Consider the following 24,253-nt stretch of genomic DNA (forward strand, 5'->3'; position numbering starts at 1 on the left):
TTGGCATGAGAGGCCAAAAATACCATACCATACCATACCATACCATACCATACCATACCATACCATACCATACCATACCATACAATTAGCGCATTTCACAATGGCTGCAGCTGTACATCTAACAATGGGACAACCATAAAGACAGTAAAAACAGTAAATTAAAACAAATTAATATACAGTAGTAGAACAATAACAAAAAAGTCAGTTGAAAACCAATAAAATGGGGTCTTCAAATGAGTTTTAAAACTGGACAAAGAGGGTGATAGCATTTTAGGTACCTGGGAACCCAAGCACTCAAGAAAAATATTCAAATTTATTATCTGACCAAGACTGATCTTGACAACCATAACATTAATTATTGTTGTAAAAATATTAACTTTCAATCGAGTACTGTATGGGTTTTTTTTTTTACAATTTGTTTAGATTGTTAAAAAGAACACAGCAAAAAGGCAAGAATATAAAAACAAAAAAAATAAACCGAAACATGGCTGATGTTGTTCCAATGAAGCAGAACATTATTCTTACATGCATGGAATCTTAGATAAGGAAACTTTATAGATACACTTGGACAGGATTATTATTGTTCTTTTATTTTTTTAAGCAGGATAGTTAAGATCATATCAGATGATGTGCAGTGTCAACAGAAACACTCGAGGCTGAGAAAATGCGTAAAGTATTAGTTATCCATTAAGCTCCGTTATGGCGAGCAAAGTTCATCCGCAGTTGATTTCTTTATGGACAAGATATTTTCACAAGCGTCACAGAACCAAGTAAATAACAATGGGCTTTAAAGTGCGCTGGATGAAGATTGGATCATTGATTGTCATTTTGGCAGTTTTAAAGGTAAATTTATCTCAATTCGAGTTGCACCCAGAAAATCATCAATATTGGACTTAAACTTTTTTTTTTTTTTTTTTTTTTTTTTTTTATGCTAGGTGCAGACTGCTCCAGCAACAACAGGTTGGTTCATGACAATGCAATGATCAAGCCCTTCAATGTCAATGGCTTTCTGCCTGACAAGATACTATCCATACATTTATTTTTCAGATGATAATGCAGATGATGGTGAGCTCAGGGCTGATATCCCAGACATCAATAAAGGTAATCGCTTCCAGTTGTTTAATATATTTTCTGTGGCTGCAAGCCTTGTTGATTGACATCATTGCGCAACATTTTTAGACTTGAGGCATCTTTTTGAGGGAGACATTGCTGGTGATGTAAGTATATTGTCGCTAATATGGTTCAAATGAAAATAGAAACCGTAATTCTCACTTTTTGCATTGCAGTCCACCAGAAATGCAATCCTTGATGAAGCAAGGAGATGGAAGTTCCCCATACCTTACATTTTAACAGATTCATTAGGTATGTTGAGCCACAATACTAGCAATATTTCTTCTGATTTAAAATATTATAATTATGATTTCCAATATTGTAGAGTTGAATGCTAAAGGGGTGATACTCCAGGCTTTTGAGGAATACCGTTTAAGATCTTGTGTGGACTTCAAACCTTATGAAGGGGAAGCAAGCTACATCTCTTTTACAAAGCTCTCTGGGTAAAACTCTAAAACCTTTGGGTCATGCATTTAATCATCAAACTGCTGAATGTTGTGATAAATTAATATTACAGTAAGAATGGGATATTTAGGATTTCCCCCCTTTTTTAAATTCAGATGCTGGTCGTTTGTTGGAGATGATAAATATGGACAAAATGTGTCTATTGGGGCACGATGTGACACTAAGGCTATTGTAGAGCATGAGCTCCTGCACGCTCTTGGCTTTTACCATGAACAGTCACGTTCCGACAGAGACGACTATGTCAACATATGGTGGGACCAAATTGAAGAAGGTATGCTCTTTAGTTTGAAATTTCAATTTATCAATGATTTTGCAGTATTATTGCTTTGAAAGTTTTTTCTTCACACCTCTTTATTTAGCCAAATAAATACCACAGGTATGCATCATATATTATTGGTGAGTAAAAAAATTAAAATCAAATTACCAATGTGATTACTTCACAGGAATGGAGCACAATTTCAACAAGTATGACGATGACTTCATCACTGATCTGAACACTCCGTATGATTATGAGTCCATCATGCACTACAGGCCGCTTTCCTTCAACAAGAATGAGAGTATCCCGACAATCACTACCACCATTCCGTTTTTTAATGATGTCATCGGACAACGACTGGATTTTAGTGCGGTGGATATCACGAGGCTCAACCACATGTACAGTTGTGGTATGTCTCCGCTCATAAACCTTTGACGAGATAAGAGTCATGTGATGCAGCCGACTTAGACCGGCATGGTATAGATTTATAATATCATTTGTCTTTTAATAGCAAATACACACACACTTCTGGACCAATGTTCTTTCGAACTGAACAACATCTGTGGAATGATCCAGAACGAGAATGACCATACAGACTGGGTCCAGACGCTGAGCACTCCTGCTGATCCAGATCAGACACTTGCAGGACGATGCAAGGGTACAAAATTTTTTTGGGGCTTATCTCAATTCAAATTGACGCAGTTCTCACAACTTTTTTTTTTTTATGTCTACTTTAAGATTCTGGCTACTTCATGAAGTTTGACACTTCTACTGGTAATGCTGCAAACAGTGCCTTACTGGAGTCTCGCATTCTTTATCCCAAGAGACATGAGCAGTGCTTGCAGTTCTTCTATAAGATGAGCGGAGTAGCAGGGGACAAATTAGTGATTTGGGTCCGGATGGACGATGGAACTGGGACTGTTCGCAGTGTCAGGAAGATCCATACCATCACAGGTATTGGACTTTATATAGAAAATGATGCATAAATCGATTTAACTTTGTTTACTTCTTAGGTGACGGAAATGATGCCTGGAAAATAAGCCATGTAACACTCAAGATGTCACAAAAATTCCGCTATATCTTCCAAGGAATCAGAGGATCAAAAAGCTCCTCTGGTGCCATCTCTCTCGATGATATCACTCTTAGTGAGACTGTTTGCCCCAATGCCGTCTGGCAAATCCACAACTTTACTGGACTTCTTTCCAGCACCCCACCTGGCAGTCCAGTAAAAAGTCCATGCTTTTACAACAATGAAGGCTACTCGTTTGGGATAAGCATTTACCCAAATGGAAAAGACAATGTCTACCGAGACTACGTGGGTTTGTTTTTCTACCTTTGCAGTGGTGAAAATGACGTAGTGATGCAGTGGCCGGCCCAGAATCGACAAGTTACATTTGTCGTCATGGACCAAGATCCTGATGTTAAAATGAGGATGTCCTCGACAAGGAGTTTTACCACTGGTAGGCTAAATTCACGGGCATCCTTAGTTGGTTTTTTCAAAAACAAAGAATTTTTTATTTAAAGAACTTGGTATACAAACATAGATGACAAATATTTTTAATCCATTTGCATTGAATGTGACAATGTCAAATTACTACAAATGAGTGATCAATCAATTTCTTGCCATTTGTAGATGTTGATAAGCGCTGGAGCAAACCAACAGCTACATCTGGTGCAGTATGGAATGATGATTGCAACTGTTACCAGGGTGGAGAAAGAGGCTGGAGCACTTTTATTTCTCACAAGCAAATCCACAAAAGGAGCTTCATCAAAAACAATGACCTCATCATTTTTGCTGATTTTAATGGTGATAATCACGAACGTCCACTGTTTTATTATTTGATGCTATGTCACATGTGAAGTGTTTAGAAATTAATATCAATTTTATTCATTTGTCTCAACAGATCTGACACATTTAATCAAGACTGAAGTGCCCGTCAAACCTCTCCCACGAAACAAAGATGCTGAGAATCCAGCGGAAATAATCTTGGAGGCTTCCAAATCTGTTTACCCAGACCCTTGTCGTCCCAACCCTTGTTTGAATGGTGGTGTGTGTGTGGAGAGAGATGGAGCAGCCTCCTGCAGGTGTGTAAGCAATTTTACGAGGTGTTTTGAAAAGAAAAAAAAAATCCGGGATATGATAATGCAAATTATTATTATGAGCGATGGTAAATGTTTGATCCGGATTACTTCTTTACCCTCTGCTTCTTTTCAGGTGTGCTTCAAGTCAGACCTCGGTCTACAGTGGTATGAGGTGTGAGAATGTGAAGATAGGGAGACGCATTCTGCAAGCATCTGACACTGAGCGTGAACTCCACGTGCCGATGATCAAAAAGGTGCCCTCCTATTCACCAGCATCAACGCCAAGTCTGTTTGTCGTCTTAACTGTTTGGATAGTAAATGTCTTACTGATGTAGACCACCAGTCCAATTTCAGATCAATATATCGTGTTCAAAGAAGACAGATGTCCAATGGCCATAAAAAATGTCAACTAGTAAGAATATTAGTATTGTTAGAAATTGTTTGATAATTTAACTGAATTTGATAACATTAAAAAATGTGATTGATTTTTTTTGAGTATTTCTTTGCAAGTGTTGAATTGACTTTAATCATGTTCCAAGTATTTTCTACTTATGAAAATACAACCCACAATTTTGGTCATGTTAATAATATCTTTATTTTCTTTAAAAATAACACTTTTTCAGATGTTGACTTGCAATAAAAAAATCTGAGTTTATTAAGAAAAACTACATTATACATTCTTTTGCAGTAATGCACTACATATATGCCAATACGTTTATTATTGGGATGAATTGTACTTGCCAAAATAGTTTTGATGCAACATATAATTTTTATTTTTACTTGACTATATATATGTAAAGAACCTTTGTGTGTTTGTGTTTCTGTGTGTTTCACATCTTCCACTTTCTTGTTTTATTGTGTTTGTGGCATTGGGGGAAGCTGTTGTAAAACCCAGCAAGGGACAACCCTAACCTTGCATCATTTGATTGACAGTTTCTATGTCACATCTTGAAGGAGAAATCTTGGTTTGGTAGTGGATTAGTTCCTTATAAAAATGAAATGCTGTCTGCATGTGCCATCCCTTCTGTCATGGAACATGCAAATTTTTAATGGTGCTTTGGTACAAAGGTTGTAATGGAGAGTTCCACCCCCTGATGAATTTGTATCAAATTTGGATGCACAATGCATCCAGAGTTTCTATTCACCTGTTGCAGCTGAAAGGTAAGAAATGTCCCTCAGATTTTTTTTATCAAACATTTTTTGTGAATGCCATTTATATATATATATATATATATATATATATATATATATATATATATATATATATATATATATATATATATATATATATATATATATATATATATATATATATATATATATATATCTTAAGTTAAACCAATCAAATTTATCTCTGACAACAATGTCGTGCTCAACCCAAGTATGAATGGGGCTACACATTTTTTATTTAGTTTTCAAAAAAGTAATTTGCTTTCATTCATTTAAAATGTAGAAAAATGGCAACAAATGGAATTCTGTGAAACGTAATCATCTTAGTCTTGCGAAACTACTTTATCAACAACAGTCACCTAAATTGTTTTCCAATTAACCATCACATAAAAATTAATGGTACTTGATAATTACACCATTTGACTCACTTATCCCTTTTTTGGTGGCTTACACTTTGTGTACTTTAGTGGCCCTGTGTTTTTCTGTGAGGTTTTTGTTTGCGTGCTACAGTGGGGTTGTAATTCTGACGTAAATGCACATTATTATGAAAGCATTGTAAAATTCATGAGAAAAAAATATGCAAAGTTGCTGGTCGACGGTATGGCCTGCTAAATTCAAACTTTGCGGTATCACAGCTATGGAGAGGAGTAAATGTGGCATTGTTTCAAAAAGCAGTCAAACAAATCGTCACTGTTCTGTTTAAATATTATACCACACTGACATGATACTTGCAGTAGTACAAATAATTTGTAAAGCATTTTGTCAAAAGTGATAGAATTATAGTTGAGTTATTATCTTCAACAATGTGAGTACTGAATTAAATTTAAATTGAATAATTGTTGCCGAGGGCCTGATGGAAGATCTATTTATAAATCGTAAACCAGACAAACACATTTCCTCACTAAGTGACACACATCATCGGAATGGTAATTCTGGCATACGTAAACCAATTTGCAGGAGGTGCATTTTTCAGTGGCCCATTCACTTAAATTCAGATTAATTGTCATGACAACAAGTGCAATGAAAGGTAAAGTGCAGACCATTCAATGTAAAGAGGGGACAAATATATCCTAAATGATTAAAATAGAAAATTTTAAGAACAATCAAGATCAAATCTAAAATTAAAATAGGCACCACAAGCCGTGCTTATGACCCATGATAGTGTTGGCTCGTGAGTGAACGATACGTTCAAAAGAACGACTTTTTTTAGTTCATATGACTTCAACCAGGAGGTGTCGGTAATGCACATTGAAGTTAGTGCCACCTCTCTGTTAAACAAAACGAAGAAGAACATGACGTAACCTCCTGTTTACGAACGAGTCGTGAATTGCATTTCCCGTTCCCCAACGAACGAATTTGTGAGTGAACGAATCAGTGAGTGAGTGATTCGCATTTCCAGTTCATCGCGAGAACGGATCAGTGAGGGAACGAATCCTGACTTTCCCGTTCGCGAACGAGTCAATGGGTGAACTGCCTTCCTTCCCGTGCATCAACGGATCAGTCAGTGAACGTGTTGCGTCTCCCTCCTGACGTGAACTATGTAAGCCAGAATGTAGATTTACGATTTGCCAAGGAAAGAAAGAACCACTCACTGAAACACCACTTCTTTTATGCGCGTTTTCTCCAAGCTAACGGCTAACTTTACTGCATGAAGGGATGGGCCGTTATGCAACAACGGGGAGATTATGCTTGTCTTTGGGTAATCTTGATTTTATAACACTTATAGTAGTTTTTAAATAACGTGTGTGCATATATACGCCTAAATATTGTTACCCAATATATCTGCTGCAATTTCACATTGTATTGCTGGTTTGAAATTTACTTTTAATATTATTATTATTTTAATAAACATTTATGTTAAAACTTGTCTGGTGTTTTATTCCTTGTTTTTATATTCGCCATTTAAAACATAAAAATCAGAAATTTGGTTAACTGACAATAGGTGTTTTACGTTGTTATATGAGTTGGTGTCCCCCAAAATAACAAATGTCGGCATAACAGATTTTTTTTCAACCTTTTATTCAAACACAAACACATTCGGTATAATAACGCCATCAACTATAATCAAACAAATACAAAATTAAAACATCAATGTCAGCATAACGTGTGTCGGCTGGCATAGCAGCAACGCTGTCTGTCACTCACTCATGAATCTTCGCGAACGAACCTGAAAATGGCGGTGTACCTAATAGAGTGTCCAAATGACGTCACAGATCAAACAGCCAATCAGAAAGTGGGGGTGAGGGCGGGTGTGGCACTTTTCACTTTCCGTGAAGCTTTGACCATGATTTTTCCCTAATGAAGTGGCCTGTGATTAGGTACACCTCATGGACACTTCAATAGGTACACTACACGAGGTAAAAAAAAATGATAATAATAATAAATAAATAAGAAGGTGTAGCGAACGATTTGGTGAACGATTCTTTTGAACAAACCTTTTGAGTGAACCGATTCTAAAGATTCAGTTCAAACTGGAATGCACATCACTAGTACAAAAGAGTACAGACGGTCATGAGCTACCAGGTCGAAATAGCCGTCTGGTTAGTGACATGGGTTCTTACCTGGTAAGATCTTGGTTCGATCCCTGGTGCGCGTGTATACCTAAGCATGCTTTTAGACTTGGAACCTTGCTTTGTATATGTTTTTTACGTTTAGCTCCTGCAGAACGTGAAAATAAACAAAATATTTTCACGCAGGTGTATTTAACGAGGGTAACTTGTAAAACATATTGGAACGCGGCCCCGAAGTCTAGAGCTTGACACCTTTGACCATGATATTTCCCTAATAAAGTGGCCTGTTATTCGGTACACTTGAAAATGGCGGTGTACCTAATGGAGTGTCCGTGTGATGCCCTCGTTAAGTGCAGGTGCGTGAAAACTTTTAGCTCCTTTTGAACGTGAAAGTGGCTAAAACTTTTCACGCACCTGCACTTAACGAGGGTCAGTTGGAAAACATGTTGGAACGCGGCCCCTCGAGGACTGGAGCTTCACACCTGTGACCTTTGACCACGATATTTCCCTAATAAAGTGGCCTGTTATTAGGTACACTTGAAAATGGCGGTGTACCTAATGGAGTGTCCGTGTGATGCCCTCGTTAAGTGCAGGTGCGTGAAAACTTTTAGCTCCTTTTGAACGTGAAAGTGGCTAAAAGTTTTCACGCACCTGCACTTAACGAGGGTCACTTGGAAAACATATTGGAACGCGGCCCATCGAGGACTAGAGCTTGACACCTTTGACCATGATATTTCCCTAATAAAGTGGCCTGTTATTAGGTACACTTGAAAATGGCGGTGTACCTAATGGAGTGTCCGTGTGATGCCCTCGTTAAGTGCAGGTGCGTGAAAACTTTTAGCTCCTTTTGAACGTGAAAGTGGCTAAAAGTTTTCACGCACCTGCACTTAACGAGGGTCACTTGGAAAACATATTGGAACGCGGCCCATCGAGGACTAGAGCTTGACACCTTTGACCATGATATTTCCCTAATAAAGTGGCCTGTTATTAGGTACACTTGAAAATGGCGGTGTACCTAATGGAGTGTCCGTGTGATTCCCTCGTTAAGTGCACCTGCGTGAAAAGTTTTAGCTCCTGCAGAACGTGAAATGACCAAAAAGATTTTGTTCATTTTCACGTTCTGCAGGAGCTAAATGTAAAAAACACATACAAAGTGAGGTTCCAAGTCTAAAAGCACATTTAGGTCACTCCTAGGATTGAACCAAGTTCTTACCAGGTAAGAGCCGGTGTCACTAACCAGTCAGCTATTTCAACTGATGTTCTGATTTTGTATTTGTTGGATTGTAGTTGATGGTGTTATTATACTGAATGACTAAAAGGTTGGAAAAAAAATCCGTTATGCCGACATTTGTTATTTTGGGGTACACCAACTCATATAACAACCTAAAACACATACATATTGTCAGTTAACCAAATCTCTGATTATGTTTTCATTGGCGAATATAAAAACAAGGAATAAAACACCAAACAAGTTTTAAAATAAATGTTTATTACAACAACAACAAACAACAACAAAACAACAATAATATTAATAATAATAATACAAGTAAATTTCAAACCAGCAATCTAATGTGAAATTGCAGTAGATATATTGGATAACAATATTTAGGCGTATATATGCACACACGTTATTTAAAAACTATTAAAAGTGTTATAAAATCAAGATTACCCAAAGAGAAGCATAATCTCCCCGTTGTTGCATAACAGTGCATCCCTTCATGCAATAACGTTAACCGTTAGCTTGGAGAAAACGTGCATAAAAGAAGTGTTGTTTCAGTGTGGTTCTTTCTTTCTTTCTTTCTTTCTTTCTTTCTTTCTTTCTTTCTTTCTTTCTTTCTTTCTTTCTTTCTTTCTTTCTTTCTTAAATCGACATTGTGGTTTACATAGTTCACGCCAGGAGGGAGACGCAACACGTTCACTGACTGATCCGTTGATGCACGGGAAGGAAGGCAGTTCACCTATTAACTCGTTCGCGAACGGAAAAGTCAGGATTCGTTCCCTCACTGATCCGTTGTCGCGAAGAACTGGAAATGTAAATCACTCACTGACTCACTCACAGATACGTTTAGTTGTTGAACGGGAAACGCAATTCACGACTCGTTCGTGAACGGGAAGTTATGTCATTTCTTCTTCGTTTTGTTTTACGGCGAGGTGGCACCAGCTTCAATGCGCATTATCGACACCGACTGGTTGGAATCATACGAACTGAAAAAAGAACAAATCACTTTAGGAAGTTATTCGTTCACTCTCGTTCACTGAAAAGATTCGTTCCTTTGAACGAATCGCTCACTCACGAGCCAACACTACAGTGAAGCTTTGACCGTGACACTTCCCTAATGAATTGGCCTGTTATTAGGTACACCTGAAAATGGCGGTGTACCTAATGGAGTGTCCAAGTGACGTCACCGATCAAACAGCCAATCAGAAGGTGGGGGCGGGTTGTGGCACTTGTCACTTTCAGTTAAGCTTTGACCATGACACTTCCCTAATGAAGTGGCTTGTTATTAGGTACACCTCATGGACACTTTAATAGGTACACCACACGAGGTAAAAAATAAAAATAAATAATAAATAAATAAGAAAGTGTAGCGAACAATTCAGTGACTGATTCTTTTGAATGAATCTTTTGAGTGACTTAAAAGAACTTGAATGCACATCACTAACCCATGACCATATAAAGTCAAAGTCTGCTTTATTGTCATTTCTTCACATGTCAAGACATAGAAAGAGATCGAAATTGCGTTTCCTACTATCCCACGGTGACAAGACATATTACACCCAATTGGTCCACAGACAAACAAAACATATAAGGACGAAAATGAGTAATTCACATTTAAATACCGCCCTCTAGTGGAGAACGTGACAACTTAGCCATGTGACAACAAGCCCTACTTTTCATAATAAAATGTATTTCAATCTAGTGGTTATTGAATTGTGACATTTTTCCATTAGGAACACAATGTTTTCCATCATGTTCGTGATGGGATCTTTGTTCATGTACTATCAGGTAATAATGATTCTTCACATTGTGCTGTGTGATTGTGATTGAAATCATGTTTCATTTCAATCTGTTGTTGTGATTTGCAGGCTTGTGCTGCCGGTAATGTATAACTACCACCTCTGTTTTTCTATGCTCATTATTAACTGCTACATTGAGTTTTTTACAAAGCCTTTCTGGTCCAACGGCCAAGTTTGAATTAAAAAATAAAATAAAATCATTACCTGAATCCCCACCCCTCACCCTCAAATCTGTCTCACAGCAAACTATTGCCAGGGGCTCGATACCAAAGGTAAAGAAGTGGTAGTGGTGAATGATGGCCCAAAACAAACAGTTGTAGGTACGTCATACAGATCACTGATCAGCTTTTGTCATAAAGCGAGGTAGAACTGCGAAAAGCAACCTGTTTCTTATTCTAGGTTGTCTAATTTACAACGGTAACTACTTGTGCAGCTGCTCTGTTGGGGGCAATCGGCGCAATGAGCTATGCTGCATCAGTGAAATAATATGCCCAAACGGCGTGACGGCATCCACAAGAGTTTGCTTACCCAAGGTCCAACGTAAGATATTACCAGATGTTGAACTCGCTAATATGTAATTAATTTGAGGTGATGTAATGAATCTCATTGATTGTTGATTGCATTTGTGTGAAATGATGAGGTCAAAACTCCTATCATCATCTCCACAGACAAACTCACTGGAACTTCAAAACTAAATGGAACCATGTGGGATTTTGAAAAAATTAAACAGGTACACAATTTTAATTGTATTATTTGAATTATCTTTTTTTGTCTTTTTTTTTTGTTTATATCAAATTAAACACCTTTTTGGTGATTTTCCTTTTAAAGCTTGAAACTGCCTTTAAAGAACTTCATGGTTTTCAACACTTGAACATTACTGGTCTGAGGTATTGTACTGAATAAAAAGGTTATATTTATTAAAATAGAAATATCAGTATTGATACATATCGAACTGTTTGTTTTAATACAGAATTGGTGAACTAGTATCAAATATCAATATTGTCGCTGTCTGAAGAATGTAACAAAAAGCAATTGTCTCTGTATATCTAAACATCTTATTTTTACAAATACGTAAATCTATAGAAATAATTAAAAATTTATTATGATTTCTGAAATTGTATTTATTTTTTGTAAGTCTAATGCGCAAAGACTTCTGTCATCATCTTTATGTTTTGATTTATGATCATTCAAGCATAGATCTTAATATCATTTCAAGTATTGCTGCTATCACCAAATATGTTTTTTTGAGTTCTTCTCAATCTTAAAGGCTGTCCAACCGTTCTCTGGACTTTGAAATTGGTCTTAACAACAAAATTCCAACGTCGAGACTCCAGGGCATTGTGTCGACATTGGAAGCCAGTCTTAGAGCTAATTTCTGGATCACCTCATCAGGCAAGTAAATGTTTGATGTTTTATAATGATAATTAGTATCTAATTTTGTTTGCAGGGGCTTGGTGGGGTCACACTGTGATAAAGACATAATAAAACAATCACCATAAATTGAAATCAGTTTCTGGAAAGAGACTAGTTCAGCTCCCCATATGCAAATGCATACAGATTTTTTTTTTTTTTTTTTTACAACTTAATTGATTTTTAAAATTTGAGAGACTACACAAAGTGAGGTGGAAAAAAAATCACCTATGTATGCCTTCTAATTTTATAGTCATGTATTACCAAAGAAAGCATGCTAATTCTCTTTAGTAAGCCTCCTCTGTTGAGAGATAGTATTTTCCACTTATAGGTCAAGTTGATCCATGACTTTTATTGTTCTTCACCCCTGGACCATACGGTGCATTTAACTAATGTGTTTTCTTTCTCACATAGATATTGTCACCATCGAATCAACAGAAACATGTGCACCTTACATGTCAAACGCAACACTGAAATGTACTTTAGAAGGGGTATTGAATAAGTCCAGCTGGAAAATTATCAGGAGGAATGAGCATTTTGAGCTTAACAATGGCAGTGTAGTGAAACTTGACTCAAACTGTGCCACAAATAAATCTTGCACGGCCGTGACGCTTCATAATATAACAAACATCTGGGCGGGTAAGTATGAAGATTTCTTACCGTGAGAATTTTGCCCATTTATTTTGTTTTCAGTAACTATCCATACCGTTACAATGTCAAATATTTGGGTCACTCCTCATAATGTTCCTCCACATAATACACTGCTAAAAACAAATAAATAAATGAATCAAATATTCAATTTGTAAAATAATGTTTTTGTATGATTGATTACATAATGTCATTCCTAACCACTACTTATGTTCACTGCAGGCACGTATGAATGTGAATTCACAAGTGGGTCAATCAGACATACGGCAAGGAAAGAATTAAAAGTGGCGACCCTGCCCGAAGATATCGCCATGACATCTGAACCTGTTACCGTGGACTGCTCTAAAAATCAAAGCACTCAAAATGTTACAGTCACTGCCACAGTCCAAAACAACAATGAGACCTATAAAGTCAGGTGGAGCTACAATGTTGGAGATAAAATACAACGTAAGATAAATAATAAATTCAGACGACTTCTTTCACAACACTCTTATGTGCCATGAGACAGTGGTTGGAAATCACTGCTTTAAATGACACTTATATTTTTTAGATTTCCATTTTGTTTTTGGCAGCCCCTTTAGTTAGAAAGTGAAATTGTATATACCGTATTGGCCGGAATATAAGACGAAGTTTTTTTTCATTGAAATAAAACTTAAAAAGGGGGGGGTCGTCTTACATTCGGGGTCTAGACAAAGGCTTTTTTCAAACTTGAGTCTTGAAAAAGAGGGGGTCGTCTTATAATCGGGGTCAATATATTCGGGCCAATACGGTAACTCGAAACTTTACATGCTTTATTTTTTTTCTAGCACCCACAGCGGACTCACTGGATTACAATTTCACAGCTGTTATCAGTTGCCAGGAAACCAGTGAAGCACATTATGTGACAGTCAACTTTACAAACATCAAGGATCAAGAAAAAAGTGCAAGACTGGACATTCCAGTAATTTATGGTATGCAACAATGGATACAGTGTTTCTTTCCACATATTTTTTTTTTCCACAATTGCATCCTAACTCTTCTCTATCCTTCAAGTGGGTAAGAAATTTTGCAAAGAAGATGATTTATGGCCCAGGACCCCAGATGGAGACACAGTGTTTAATCGAAAGTGTCCAAAGGGCAGAGTTGGCTACGAGTCCCGCACTTGTAAAGGAAACAAGTGGCAGCCAGTGTTCTCCAATTGTGTCAGCAACCATTTGTTTAACCTTTTGCAAGTCGCAGAGGTGCGTGTGTGAACGTGACTGCACACAATCAAACATGAAAATCATCAAGATTGATCACAGTTTTCACATTTCTAGAACTACAAGAAAGGAAAAGGGGTAACTCCAGAGAGGGCCAAATCTATTTTTGAAGGACTTCAGGACAGTTCGATGTCGGATTCAAATTCAATAGACAGGATGACTGACCTTACTGTCTCTATCCGTATTCTTGAATTGATGGCTGAAGCATCAGAAATCAATACTCTGGATAACTGTGTCTTACAGGTAAGTACGTTTATAAGTAATACTCTGCAGCATCTTTTACTAATTTTTGAAAATATAGACCAGAAGGTGTATTTGAACTTCAAGGGGAATCAGACGAGCAGGTTTAACCATAAAAAAAAAAAAACATTCAATCAAAACTTAACAGAAATTCTCATATCAACCAACAGGTGGCAGTGTGTCAAATGTAACACTTTTTTTTTTGCATTTCAGGTCTTCGTTGATGCAACAAGTAATATGTTGGCCCAAACCTGGGCTGGAATCAACGAGTCCATTATTCATAGCCTGTCATCAAATTATCTTTGGTCTGTGGAAAGTTTAGTGAAGAACATCCAAATCAACCATGGTCAAAGATTGACCTCTCCAAATTTAGAGGTCACTGTCTGCCCAGCTGGTAACTGTGAAGTGACTTTGTACAATACCACGGTATATATGAACAGGTCCTCTGGAATTTTGAAATTATTTGCTGTGAAAAATCTGATGGATAAATTACAGAACGACTTCCCATACACTGTGCCGTCACCAGTTTTGATATCTGCAACACTGGAGGATAATGATGAATCATCTGTAAGAATTAGGTTGAAATTTAACAAGGAGGTGCAGAACTCTGGAAAAACTTTCTGTGTTTTTTGGAACACCACCGGGAGATGGTCAGAAGAAGGATGCAGAGCAATGGTTGGTGGTAACGACATCCTCTGTGAGTGCGACCACTTGACTTCATTCTCTGCCATGGTTGGCTACGATAGTAATTCGACACAACCTCTTGAACACCTTACAATAATTGGTCTGAGTGTGTCCATTTGCTCCTTGCTTATCTTTCTTATCATTCAGTGTCTGGTGTGGTCAGCAGTGGTCAAAACAAACCTTTCACATTTTTACCACACAGCCATGGTAAATATTGCCGTTTTCCTCTTGCTTGGCCACTGCAGTTTCTTGATTTCCTCACTAATAACTGATCTCTCAACGCACCCTCCATGTTGCGAAATTGCGACTGTCTGCAAACATCTATTTTTCTTAGCCACATTTTGCTGGATGCTATGTATGAGCTTGACGCTAGTCTACCATTTGATTTTTGTATTCAACCCACTGAGCAAAAATACTTTCATGTCTCTCTCCAGCATAGTAGGCTACGTCTTCCCAATGCTCATAGTGGGATCCACCTACATGTATTGTAAATATAGCGGCAAGCGGTACCACAACGATGAATGTTGGCTAGTTCCTGGAAAGGTCTTCCAGAGCTCTTTGTCTTCTTTTCTCTTCCCAATTGGAGCCATCATTCTGATAAATCTCTGTTGTGTGGTGGTTGTCATTGTCACTCTGGTGAAGTCTCCAGACCTCGATAGCAGAAATGTAGACTACAGGAAAACAGCCAAAAGTATCCTCAAAGTGATAGTTTTTTTGACGCCAGTCTTTGGACTGACATGGATCGTAGGATTCTTTCTCTTCACAGCAGACCCGGAAGGAACATTTTTTAACATTGTGAACTACAGTTTCAGCATCCTCAATTCCTTTCAGGTAATTTCAACACACACACAAACCCAAGCAAAATGCTAAGTCCTGTGATGTACCAATTACAGAGTTGTACATCTTATGGTGACCCTAATACTATTACTATTGAATTTTTGCCAAAGTCACATGATATATAGAAACCATCAGACAATGCTCCAAAACAATTAATAGTACCGTATTTTCTGCACTATAAGGCGCACCGGATTATAAGGCGCACCTTCAATGAATGGCCCATTTTAAAACTTCGTCCATATATAAGGCGCACCGGATTATAAAGAGCACCTTCAATTAATGGCCCATTTTAAAACTTTGTCCATATATAAGATATATACATTTGGCCCGCGGGCCGGACTTTGGACACGCCTGCTGTAGTGGCTCAATATTGGTCCATATATAAGGTGCACCTGCTTATAAGGTGCACTGTCGGCTTTTGAGAAAATTTGAGGTTTTTAGGTGCGCCTTATAGTGCGGAAAATACGGTATTCCACTGGGGGATCTTTTTTTCCAATTTTGTTTGGATTGGCCTGAAAATGAATTTTTCAATTCATTCACTGAAATGAAAAACGTCTTTGTACTTAGCAATGTAGTAATTGTTTTATGTTTGTTTTTATTCAAATGTCTTGCAGGGACTTTCTATATTGTTGTCAGGCTGTTTTGCGGAGCAGAAGGTTGGTGTATTTCGTTAAAATAGGCAGTAAATCACTAGAATTAGAATTACTACACAAAGGTGACCTAATCAATTTGTGTGTGTGTGTGTGTGTGTCTATTGCAGATTCGAGGGGAACTGTTGAAGCTTATAAGGGTACACTTTGATTGATTATGAATTAAGCCATGCAAAGAAATATAAAGCAGTTTCTCTCTTGTGCTTATTTCCTCAGGTGAATTCAAAAGGCAAATTAAAAATAAAACATCAACCGCATGCAGGGAAGAAAATGTAATCTCCAGATCAGCCACCTTTATTGAGCTCTTTCCTGCATGTTTAATTTTCTTTCTCTTTTCTTTTCTTTTTTTTAAATAGTGGAATATTGTGATTGTTTTGTGGTGGGTGTTGCAAAAAGTATAACAATGACCTCGTCTCAATTTCCTTACAAATTGACTCTGTGTGAAATTCAGGCCTGTTTACGACAGGGAAGCTACATTTTGTTTTTTTACAATAATTTCTTCTATCTTGTAATTTTAGACTGTGAATTGAGTGGGAATGGCAACCCAAAGTGAGATGGTTAAAAACGAGTGCATTATTTTGTTTAATTCAATTGTGGTCAGAATACCATGTTTACACTAAGTTGAATTTGATATCCCCTTCGAGAAGATATTTGGACAGTCGTGTTGAGATTTTAATTCTTTTTATTCTTTAGCATTAGAATGAGATTATTTTTCAGTAATCAAAGAGTATTTGGAGACTGTTTGTGTCTTGGTCAACCTGAACAGAGATACGTGCAGTGGTCATCAAGATCAGTTAGCTTGAGATGATGCACTGGTACTGGTTTCGTTACCACCTGAAATAAAACAACAACAAAAAAATTATATATATATATATATATATATATATATGTCAATTAATCCAGTTATTAAGACGATTAATCCAACCCCCTTTAAATGCCATAATTTTCTTTAATCGCGCGATTAACGCTCATTTTGGCCTAATACAATTTGTACGCGTTTCCTATCCACCTATCCAAAAACCAGAAATAAACATTAAGCAAGCCGTAATGGTGACAACTAGTATGGGCTTGTGAAAAAACTAGCCTGCATAAATAAAGAGTAAGTTTAAAATTAAAACTTTGCTGTGCTGTTTGGAAAGAGGAAGTATGTTTAATTGGACACTTATAAAAGGTTGTTATACCTCCTCTACCAATGTTCTTGAAAAACTGGGCTATACTTGATGAGGCTCCAGTAGAGGTGACCTAAAATAATTGACAGAACCACATATGAATACATTATTGGAGAAACGATATGTAAGCTGCTATGAGAATTTCCATTAACGGTGTTATTACCCTTGTCCCACTTCCAGAAGAAGATTGATAGAGTCTTGAAAACGGTTCTGCAATTTCGGTCCGCACCTGAAAATGTTAGCAAACAAAATTTAGTGAAACCTAATTCCCAGCTCATCGTCTAAAGTTGTACAATAGTTTTTTCTTTGTGACAAGAAATGAAGCTTCAAATTTGGGTCATGAAACAGTTGTAGTAGTTTTTGAGCTGTTAGTTTAAATTGTTTGAAGACGTGGCAGGTCAGTGTACATTCAGACTAATGTTCAACAGAGTTGTTTTGTTCCTGTCACTGCATTTTAAATGTTAAATTAGAGTACTCGTTCATCAGAATCATTGCGTCCACACGAAAATTATTATTATTATTACTCATATAAACGATTGTAGTTTCAATGTATTGTTAATCTAGGGTAAAATATATTTTTTCTTGTCCATTTTGTCAGCAGCTTCCTTCATTAATTCTGCTTACAAATTGGTTGCAGAATATGGGCAAATTCAGGTACAAAATTATTGATGAATCATTCATTACACATGTACGCACATTTTGCGCACAATATGCGCATTAATAAATGAGGACCAATGTGTGTTGGGTTAACTTTCACTTTTCTCAGATGAAGCACACACAAAAAAAGTAATTGGGAATAATTGTAAGGATCGTCGATTTCAGCTACATCTACACAACATGGTTCATGTGCAGTGGAGCAGTTTTTAAAATTTTTCATTTGAGATGTATAGGCACATACCGATCTGTCAAGGAGCGTTCCAAAGACCAATACAAAGAAACCCTATGAAAGCAGAGGAGAGAAGATTGGGAAGAAAATTAGAGATTCACAGGTTAGACGAGTCCAGTGCCACATAAAATATTACAAACTGACTCACTTGTGTCTGTTGTAGGTGTGCGTTGTTACATGTATCGTATTTTCCGGACTATAAGGCGCACCGGACTATAAGGCGCACCTTCAATGAATGCCCATTTTAAAACCTTGTCCTTATATAAGGCGCACCGGACTATAAGGCGCACTATTAATGCATCATGTCAGATTTTTAATCCAAATCAAATCATTCTCCATTTTATCTTTTTTATTTCAACTTCAGATGCAACAAATTACTTTATAATCACAAAATAATGATCCATAGTCTTTTTGATTCATGATTCATAGTCTTCAGCGGGCCACTTATGATTGATTTCATGACACAATGTTTCGGGCCAGGTTAAATTTAGGAATTTGGTCCATATATAAGGCGCACCGGACTATAAGGCGCAATGTCAGCTTTTGAGAAAAATGTTTGTTTTTAGGTGCGCCTTATAGTCCGTAAAATACGGTACATGTAAATATACTGATATTATACTGAATAGCATATAGAAAAAAATCCCACCTGCAGAGAATTGAAGAAGGCGAAGGCAACGTGGATTCCAAAATTGCTTGGGTCAACTAGGGTTCCCACTCCAAGGCTCCAAGTTATTCCAAAGAACGGTGTGAGGATGGCCAAGGTCCGAGCAATTGAGGCCAGAGTACTCTTCGCATTGTCTTTGACAGAGATTTGCATCCGTCTACTCTGGATGACTTTAATAATCACCACAATTAGAATTAGAATGTTTACGAACACGATGATGAGTGCCGGGATCACAAATGCCAGCAGTGCTTTCGACTGATTCCAATTGAGCCAGCAGATAGCAGTTTCTTGAATATAAGTATTGTTTGGGGCAGTTACAGCTATAGTAATGGTTGCAATAAGCAGTGGCGTTCCATAGCCGAGAGAGAATCCAATGATCAACTGGGCTCTTTTAGACAGTGCTCCACCAAAAAGATTGACCATGTTATACAACAGCAACATAGCAAAATTCAACATCCAGAAAAAGAGGGCTAAGTAGAAGAAATGGATAAAAAAGGTAGCAGCGGTGCACGCGGGCCGATTATTTCTTCCATCCTCAGTGATACTTGAACCGATAATGAACCAAACGTTTGCAATCAGTAGAGACAGTGCAATGTTCATGATGGAAATGTTGCGCAACAGCTTGATTTCATCTTCTCTAACTCTACGCCTAGTAAACATGTACCCCTCAATGAGGAGGCATATAACTAGGGACGCCATGGAAATCGCAACACCAATGAAGGTTATAAAACTCAAAATTAGACTATTTGGAAAAAAAGGTGACATTAGCATCGAAAATGACGTCAGGTGGTCACATCGACACGTGACTGTTTGATCCACTCTTTCAACGAGCTCGCAGCCTTCATCATCCCATCCTCCGAGCCCATCGAAGAGGGAAAAGTTCCAGAAGACACACTGAGGGTTTCCCAGAGTATCATCTATAATGTCAAACGTGAACGTGATATTGTTGATGATGGTGTCAGACTGAACAAGTACAACCCTCCCATTGATGACCCTGCCCGTAGCGTTGTTCTCATCTCTTGGAGGTAGTACGTTATCCAAGGATTCAAAAGTTATCACGGTGAGGTTTGTTGCACCATTGGTCCCTTCTATGTCTATCTCCACTGTTGAATTAAAATCCCCGTTGAAATTGTTGATGAATGTAGTTTTGTTCAAGAGAACCAAAGGTGTTGTAATGTTAAAAGTGGCATTAGTAAGTCTCCTTGTGATATCCTCAAGAGAAAATAACAACAATGAGCTGAAACTTTCATTTCTGAAAGTGACGTTTCTTGGTACTACAAGCTCTGTGACAGCTTCAAGGTTAAGAGTGTTCCATGCTTCTATTGCCTGATCTGTGGTAAGGACACCTGTAGTTAAAAGGACATCCTACAGTAAAAGGAAACGAGAAAAAAAACAGTCAATACTTATTTTAACATTGTTTGATGAAACAACAACGGACATACCTCCATAGACACTTGACTTATCTCAACATCCGTTTCTGTTACAAAGTTGCCTACATTGCTGAGAGTTGTAACGATGGCCTCAATGTTGTTCGGATTTTCGGTCACTGGATCACTCAGTTCAATGGTGGCATTGCTGAGGTCATCCAGGAACTCTGGCAAAGTAATTTCATCTAAAAACTGAAATATCAGTAGAAAAACAGGCATTATAATTAATATCTGCCTCAAGGTCCTCTGTACTGAACGATGAAATGATCCAACTCAGGCAAGCCTATTTAATATTTGCATATGTTTAGTCTTTATAGAGTACTAAAGGCATAGTAGATGTTTGTTTAGGGACACCACTTTGAGTTTTGATGAATGGAATACCACCCAAATGATTCTGCCCAAAATCTCTTTGTTACATTTGACTCCCTTCTGCGCGCACACAAATCAGGCGAGAAATTAAGATTAAAAAAATCAGCTCACCTGAGATTGAAAGAGTAGTTCCGCAATTCTCTGAAGAATGCATTCGTTTTCTCGATCTTCCCATTGTCCATTTTCTCTGCAAATGGCCGTTATCTCTCCCACCTCATTTATTTCACAAGAAGCTCTACCCACTTGATTTAAAAATCCATTTCCAAATTCGGGATCATTAACACATGTGAAAGTACCTGGATAGACAATGAATTTTAACCTCAGTGATGGAAAATCAAAGCATATAAAGTATAGTTTAGTATTAAATGTGTTGTCATTTCTGGCTCCATACTTACCACTTCTGACCAACAACAATAATATGTTCTGTGCGAATTGAGAAAATTCAGTCTCTTGACAAGTGATGATTAATTCTTCGTTATCGCAGTCTTCCTGTGTGATTGTAACCTGATTTTGGATTGCAGTGCCTGTATCTAAAAACGCACAAACAAAACCCAACACTGTGAAAGTGATACTGTGATTATTTACATCAAGTGACGTGCGAATATCGATTTATAATTTTGTGGACTCAGATGAGATGTGGATGTCACACAAACTGCCATTTCGTTTACACTGCAACTGTTAGTCTCGCTCATTATTTGTCAATGTGAAAATGGCAGCAAGAAATCCAGCTTCTTAATAATGTAGCGAGGATGAGCCTTTAATGTATGACCAACCTGGGATCTGACGTTGGCCAGTGTGTGTGTGTGTGTGTGTGTGTCTATATATGCAGTTTCCCGACTGCAGTTAGTCCAGTACTCCACTACTCGGCTTTTATTAGGAGCCAGAAAGCATACACACATCAGCCCAATTCTGGCCTCGTTGCACTGGCTCCCTGTACGCTTTAGATTTGATTTTAATTTTTTGGGGTTTTGTTTTTAAAGCTCTGAATGGACGAATCTCAAAACTTAAGGGGAAAAGGGCGTTCTCTGTGGTTGGTCCAAGACTCTCCATGTCGGAACCGCCCCGACTGTGGAGTGTTTTAAGTCTGGTTTCATTCCCTGATTTTAAAAGTCGCGTGAGTTGTGTGGTCCTTGTGTCTTACTGTTTTATTTTATTGATATATATCGTTTTATCATGTTTTTTTATTTATTTACTATTCTTAATTTATTTTAATTATTTAGTCCTTTTGTGTCCATGTGTTTCTCATGTTGTGCAGCACTTTGGGGTCTGTTTTAAATGTGCTTTTTAAAATAAAGTGGATTGGATCCACACACACACAGACACACACACAGACACACACAAAGACACACACAAAAACACACGCGGCTATATATTCAAGTGTTCAACTTTTTGTTGAGTGAATTTCTGATCAAATTTTCTTCTTTTTTTTTACCTTTTCAACACACACAGCTTCACGTTAAATCAAAATGTCACTTGGTTATGGATAATATGCGTAACTCCACAAATGTTAAATATTGTTTTGATACTTGAAGTTTTACCTGAATCTGTGATTTGTAGAAACTCCACCTGGTAGGGGTCCTGGACAAAGCACTGCACTAGCACTTGCTGCCCAACCTCACACAAGATTGTATTTTGGCGGGGAACTACCTGGATTGTGGGTGTTTCCAATAAACTGAATACTTGATTAGAGTCTTGCACGTAAATTGATTCCCCATCAAATAGCCGACATTGATAGCGTCCTGAAATGACAATGTTTCGTGAATCAAAGATTGGATCCACCTCGAATAAATTTTTCCAGCAAGTGGCAAATATTTCAAATAACAAAAATAGTTTCAATATTGTGTTTTCTCAATGGGGGCCAGCAGATTGCAAATGTACTAGTTTGGGGACTAAATTTGGTTAATTTTGAAAGCACATATGTATATATATAGATTTCACGTGTTTCTTACCTTCGTCAGTGCTAAAGTAATTTGTGATCGTAAGCGTTTCCGTTCCATTAACTTGTTCAAATATGTGTCGCTCATCTTCAATTATTACATCACCATCAAGTGTCCACACGGACATAGTGATAGTAAAGTCAAGATTTGGTGATGGGCCACATGTCAGAGTCACAGTCTGATTGAAAAATACCTCAGGTGGCACAGGTTCTAAGTCAATGGGGCCTTTGATGGAAAACAATACAAAGAATGGACAATTAATAAACTGCATTGAACATTTTCCAGACAATTAATGGTGAGGTGACATTAAAAGGTCTCACAATGTGTTTCTATGAGAAGATTATTAAAGCTACTTACTGACAATCCTTATAGGAAAAGTATCCTTTAGATCATTGAATATTCCTACTAGAAGTGCTTCAACAGCCGAATCTTGAATTGTCATGTTTGCCGTAATTTCAAAGTCAACAATGGTGCTACCATCCCTTTGTAAAAACATAAAAAATAGATTAAACATGGTGGTATCGGTCGAACTATTAATGACTGCATGTTCGTCTTAGCCCTCCACATTGTTGAGACAGAAGCAGCAAATCCACCAACATTGCTGTCACCAGTTTGATTAAGCTGCAGCATTGCATACAAGAGCAAAACTGATATCAATCTCAGTTTGGTTATATCGATTCGATATCAATACCGACTTGGTATTGATATTATCGCTATATGAATCGATCCACTCACCACTAGTGAAAAGCCTGAGGATTAAAGAATTAGATTTACCTGAAGCCTAAAATATCAGATGATTGTCGACCTGGGATGTGTATCCTAGATTGTCTTTCAATCTGTTCAAACATGTGGATTCAACAGTTATTTCGATATTAAGAATTACAACCACACATTGAAGCGATTATGACCAATGATAACTTACAGAATTTGAAACATTCTGGTTTACATCATTATTTTCTTGGTTGAATGCATCATCAAAGTCGATTAGCAGAGTGATCATCAACACTCTTTCTGAAATACAGATGCAGCTTGTCAGTACAAATTGGTCCAATTATATTAGTGAGATAAAAACTAATTGTGTGTAACTCATTTACCAAATATCACTGGAAGTGGACCCGAAGAGTTAAATGGAGAGCAAAGTTGAAGAAGAGGAGAGTTATAAAACATTCCATTATTATATTATATCTTTACATGTCAGGAGACCAATCTTATATTCATTGTTGAATTCGTATTCATAGTCGATATTCAGGATGAACGACAAGAACCTCTCAAAAATACAGTGTGTCAGTATAAATTGGTCCAGTTATATTAAGTGAGATAAAATTGCCGATGGACCAAAGAGGTAACTGAGGAGCAAAGTTGAATCAGCAATAATTGTCAAAGATTAGATTATTTTTTTCACAAATCTAACTCATGTTCATAAAACAACTTTCAGGAAGGCATATCTATAGCCTTTTTTTTTTTAAATGGACATAGAAAGTCT

The 24,253-nt window shown here is 37.4% G+C and overlaps 3 protein-coding genes and 1 long non-coding RNA gene across 4 annotated transcripts; 3 read left to right on the forward strand and 1 right to left on the reverse strand.

Annotated features, from left to right (window-relative positions):
• Window positions 1-25: 25 nt before the first annotated feature.
• Window positions 26-4,399, forward strand: LOC125990088 (meprin A subunit alpha). The gene is made up of 14 exons (XM_049756816.2): window positions 26-843; window positions 936-960; window positions 1,048-1,101; window positions 1,180-1,217; window positions 1,287-1,362; window positions 1,436-1,553; window positions 1,671-1,846; window positions 2,019-2,240; window positions 2,343-2,489; window positions 2,570-2,785; window positions 2,845-3,291; window positions 3,465-3,638; window positions 3,736-3,916; window positions 4,047-4,399. Exons 1-14 carry the CDS (start codon window positions 781-783, stop codon window positions 4,246-4,248), a joined length of 2,139 nt encoding a protein of 712 aa, XP_049612773.1. The 5' UTR covers window positions 26-780; the 3' UTR covers window positions 4,249-4,399.
• A 6,619-nt stretch (window positions 4,400-11,018) lies between these two features.
• LOC137839759 (uncharacterized) lies at window positions 11,019-12,003 on the forward strand. The gene is made up of 4 exons (XR_011085942.1): window positions 11,019-11,151; window positions 11,280-11,341; window positions 11,440-11,498; window positions 11,879-12,003. It is a non-coding gene; the product is annotated as an uncharacterized lncRNA (long non-coding RNA).
• Window positions 12,004-12,180: 177 nt separating this feature from the next.
• adgrf3b (adhesion G protein-coupled receptor F3b) lies at window positions 12,181-16,833 on the forward strand. The gene is made up of 9 exons (XM_068649174.1): window positions 12,181-12,660; window positions 12,892-13,116; window positions 13,476-13,619; window positions 13,702-13,889; window positions 13,965-14,150; window positions 14,361-15,662; window positions 16,283-16,324; window positions 16,429-16,458; window positions 16,535-16,833. The coding sequence occupies exons 1-9, from the start codon at window positions 12,414-12,416 to the stop codon at window positions 16,592-16,594; spliced, it is 2,424 nt and encodes an 807-aa protein (XP_068505275.1). The 5' UTR covers window positions 12,181-12,413; the 3' UTR covers window positions 16,595-16,833.
• Window positions 16,834-16,982: 149 nt separating this feature from the next.
• Window positions 16,983-24,014, reverse strand: LOC125990086 (adhesion G protein-coupled receptor F4). The gene is made up of 14 exons (XM_049756813.1): window positions 23,865-24,014; window positions 23,693-23,781; window positions 23,545-23,606; window positions 23,128-23,252; window positions 22,783-22,995; window positions 22,372-22,572; window positions 21,229-21,363; window positions 20,945-21,129; window positions 20,480-20,656; window positions 19,020-20,402; window positions 18,386-18,427; window positions 17,651-17,716; window positions 17,500-17,560; window positions 16,983-17,152 (listed from the first exon to the last, which is right to left on the reverse strand). The coding sequence occupies exons 1-14, from the start codon at window positions 23,935-23,937 to the stop codon at window positions 17,109-17,111; spliced, it is 2,856 nt and encodes a 951-aa protein (XP_049612770.1). The 5' UTR covers window positions 23,938-24,014; the 3' UTR covers window positions 16,983-17,108.
• Window positions 24,015-24,253: the final 239 nt, after the last annotated feature.

This window comes from Syngnathus scovelli, chromosome 20, assembly GCF_024217435.2.
Source record: "Syngnathus scovelli strain Florida chromosome 20, RoL_Ssco_1.2, whole genome shotgun sequence".
NCBI classification, from domain to species: domain Eukaryota; kingdom Metazoa; phylum Chordata; class Actinopteri; order Syngnathiformes; family Syngnathidae; genus Syngnathus; species Syngnathus scovelli.

What these genes read in the sequence shown, in the direction of transcription:
- adgrf3b (XM_068649174.1), top strand. Translation starts at nt 12,414, where the DNA reads ATGTGTTTTCTTTCTCACATAGATATTGTCACCATCGAATCAACAGAA. An exon ending in GGACATTCCAGTAATTTATG is followed by an intron (nt 13,620 to 13,701) that starts GTATGCAACAAT and finishes CTATCCTTCAAG; the next exon opens with TGGGTAAGAAATTTTGCAAA. An exon ending in AACTGTTGAAGCTTATAAGG is followed by an intron (nt 16,459 to 16,534) that starts GTACACTTTGAT and finishes TTATTTCCTCAG; the next exon opens with GTGAATTCAAAAGGCAAATT.
- LOC125990088 (XM_049756816.2), top strand. Translation starts at nt 781, where the DNA reads ATGGGCTTTAAAGTGCGCTGGATGAAGATTGGATCATTGATTGTCATT. An exon ending in GACAAGGAGTTTTACCACTG is followed by an intron (nt 3,292 to 3,464) that starts GTAGGCTAAATT and finishes TGCCATTTGTAG; the next exon opens with ATGTTGATAAGCGCTGGAGC. An exon ending in GATGGAGCAGCCTCCTGCAG is followed by an intron (nt 3,917 to 4,046) that starts GTGTGTAAGCAA and finishes GCTTCTTTTCAG; the next exon opens with GTGTGCTTCAAGTCAGACCT.
- LOC125990086 (XM_049756813.1), bottom strand. Translation starts at nt 23,937, where the DNA reads ATGTTTTATAACTCTCCTCTTCTTCAACTTTGCTCTCCATTTAACTCT. An exon ending in TCTACAAATCACAGATTCAG is followed by an intron (nt 21,364 to 22,371) that starts GTAAAACTTCAA and finishes GTGCGTTTTTAG; the next exon opens with ATACAGGCACTGCAATCCAA. An exon ending in CTTCTGGAAGTGGGACAAGG is followed by an intron (nt 17,561 to 17,650) that starts GTAATAACACCG and finishes CAATTATTTTAG; the next exon opens with GTCACCTCTACTGGAGCCTC.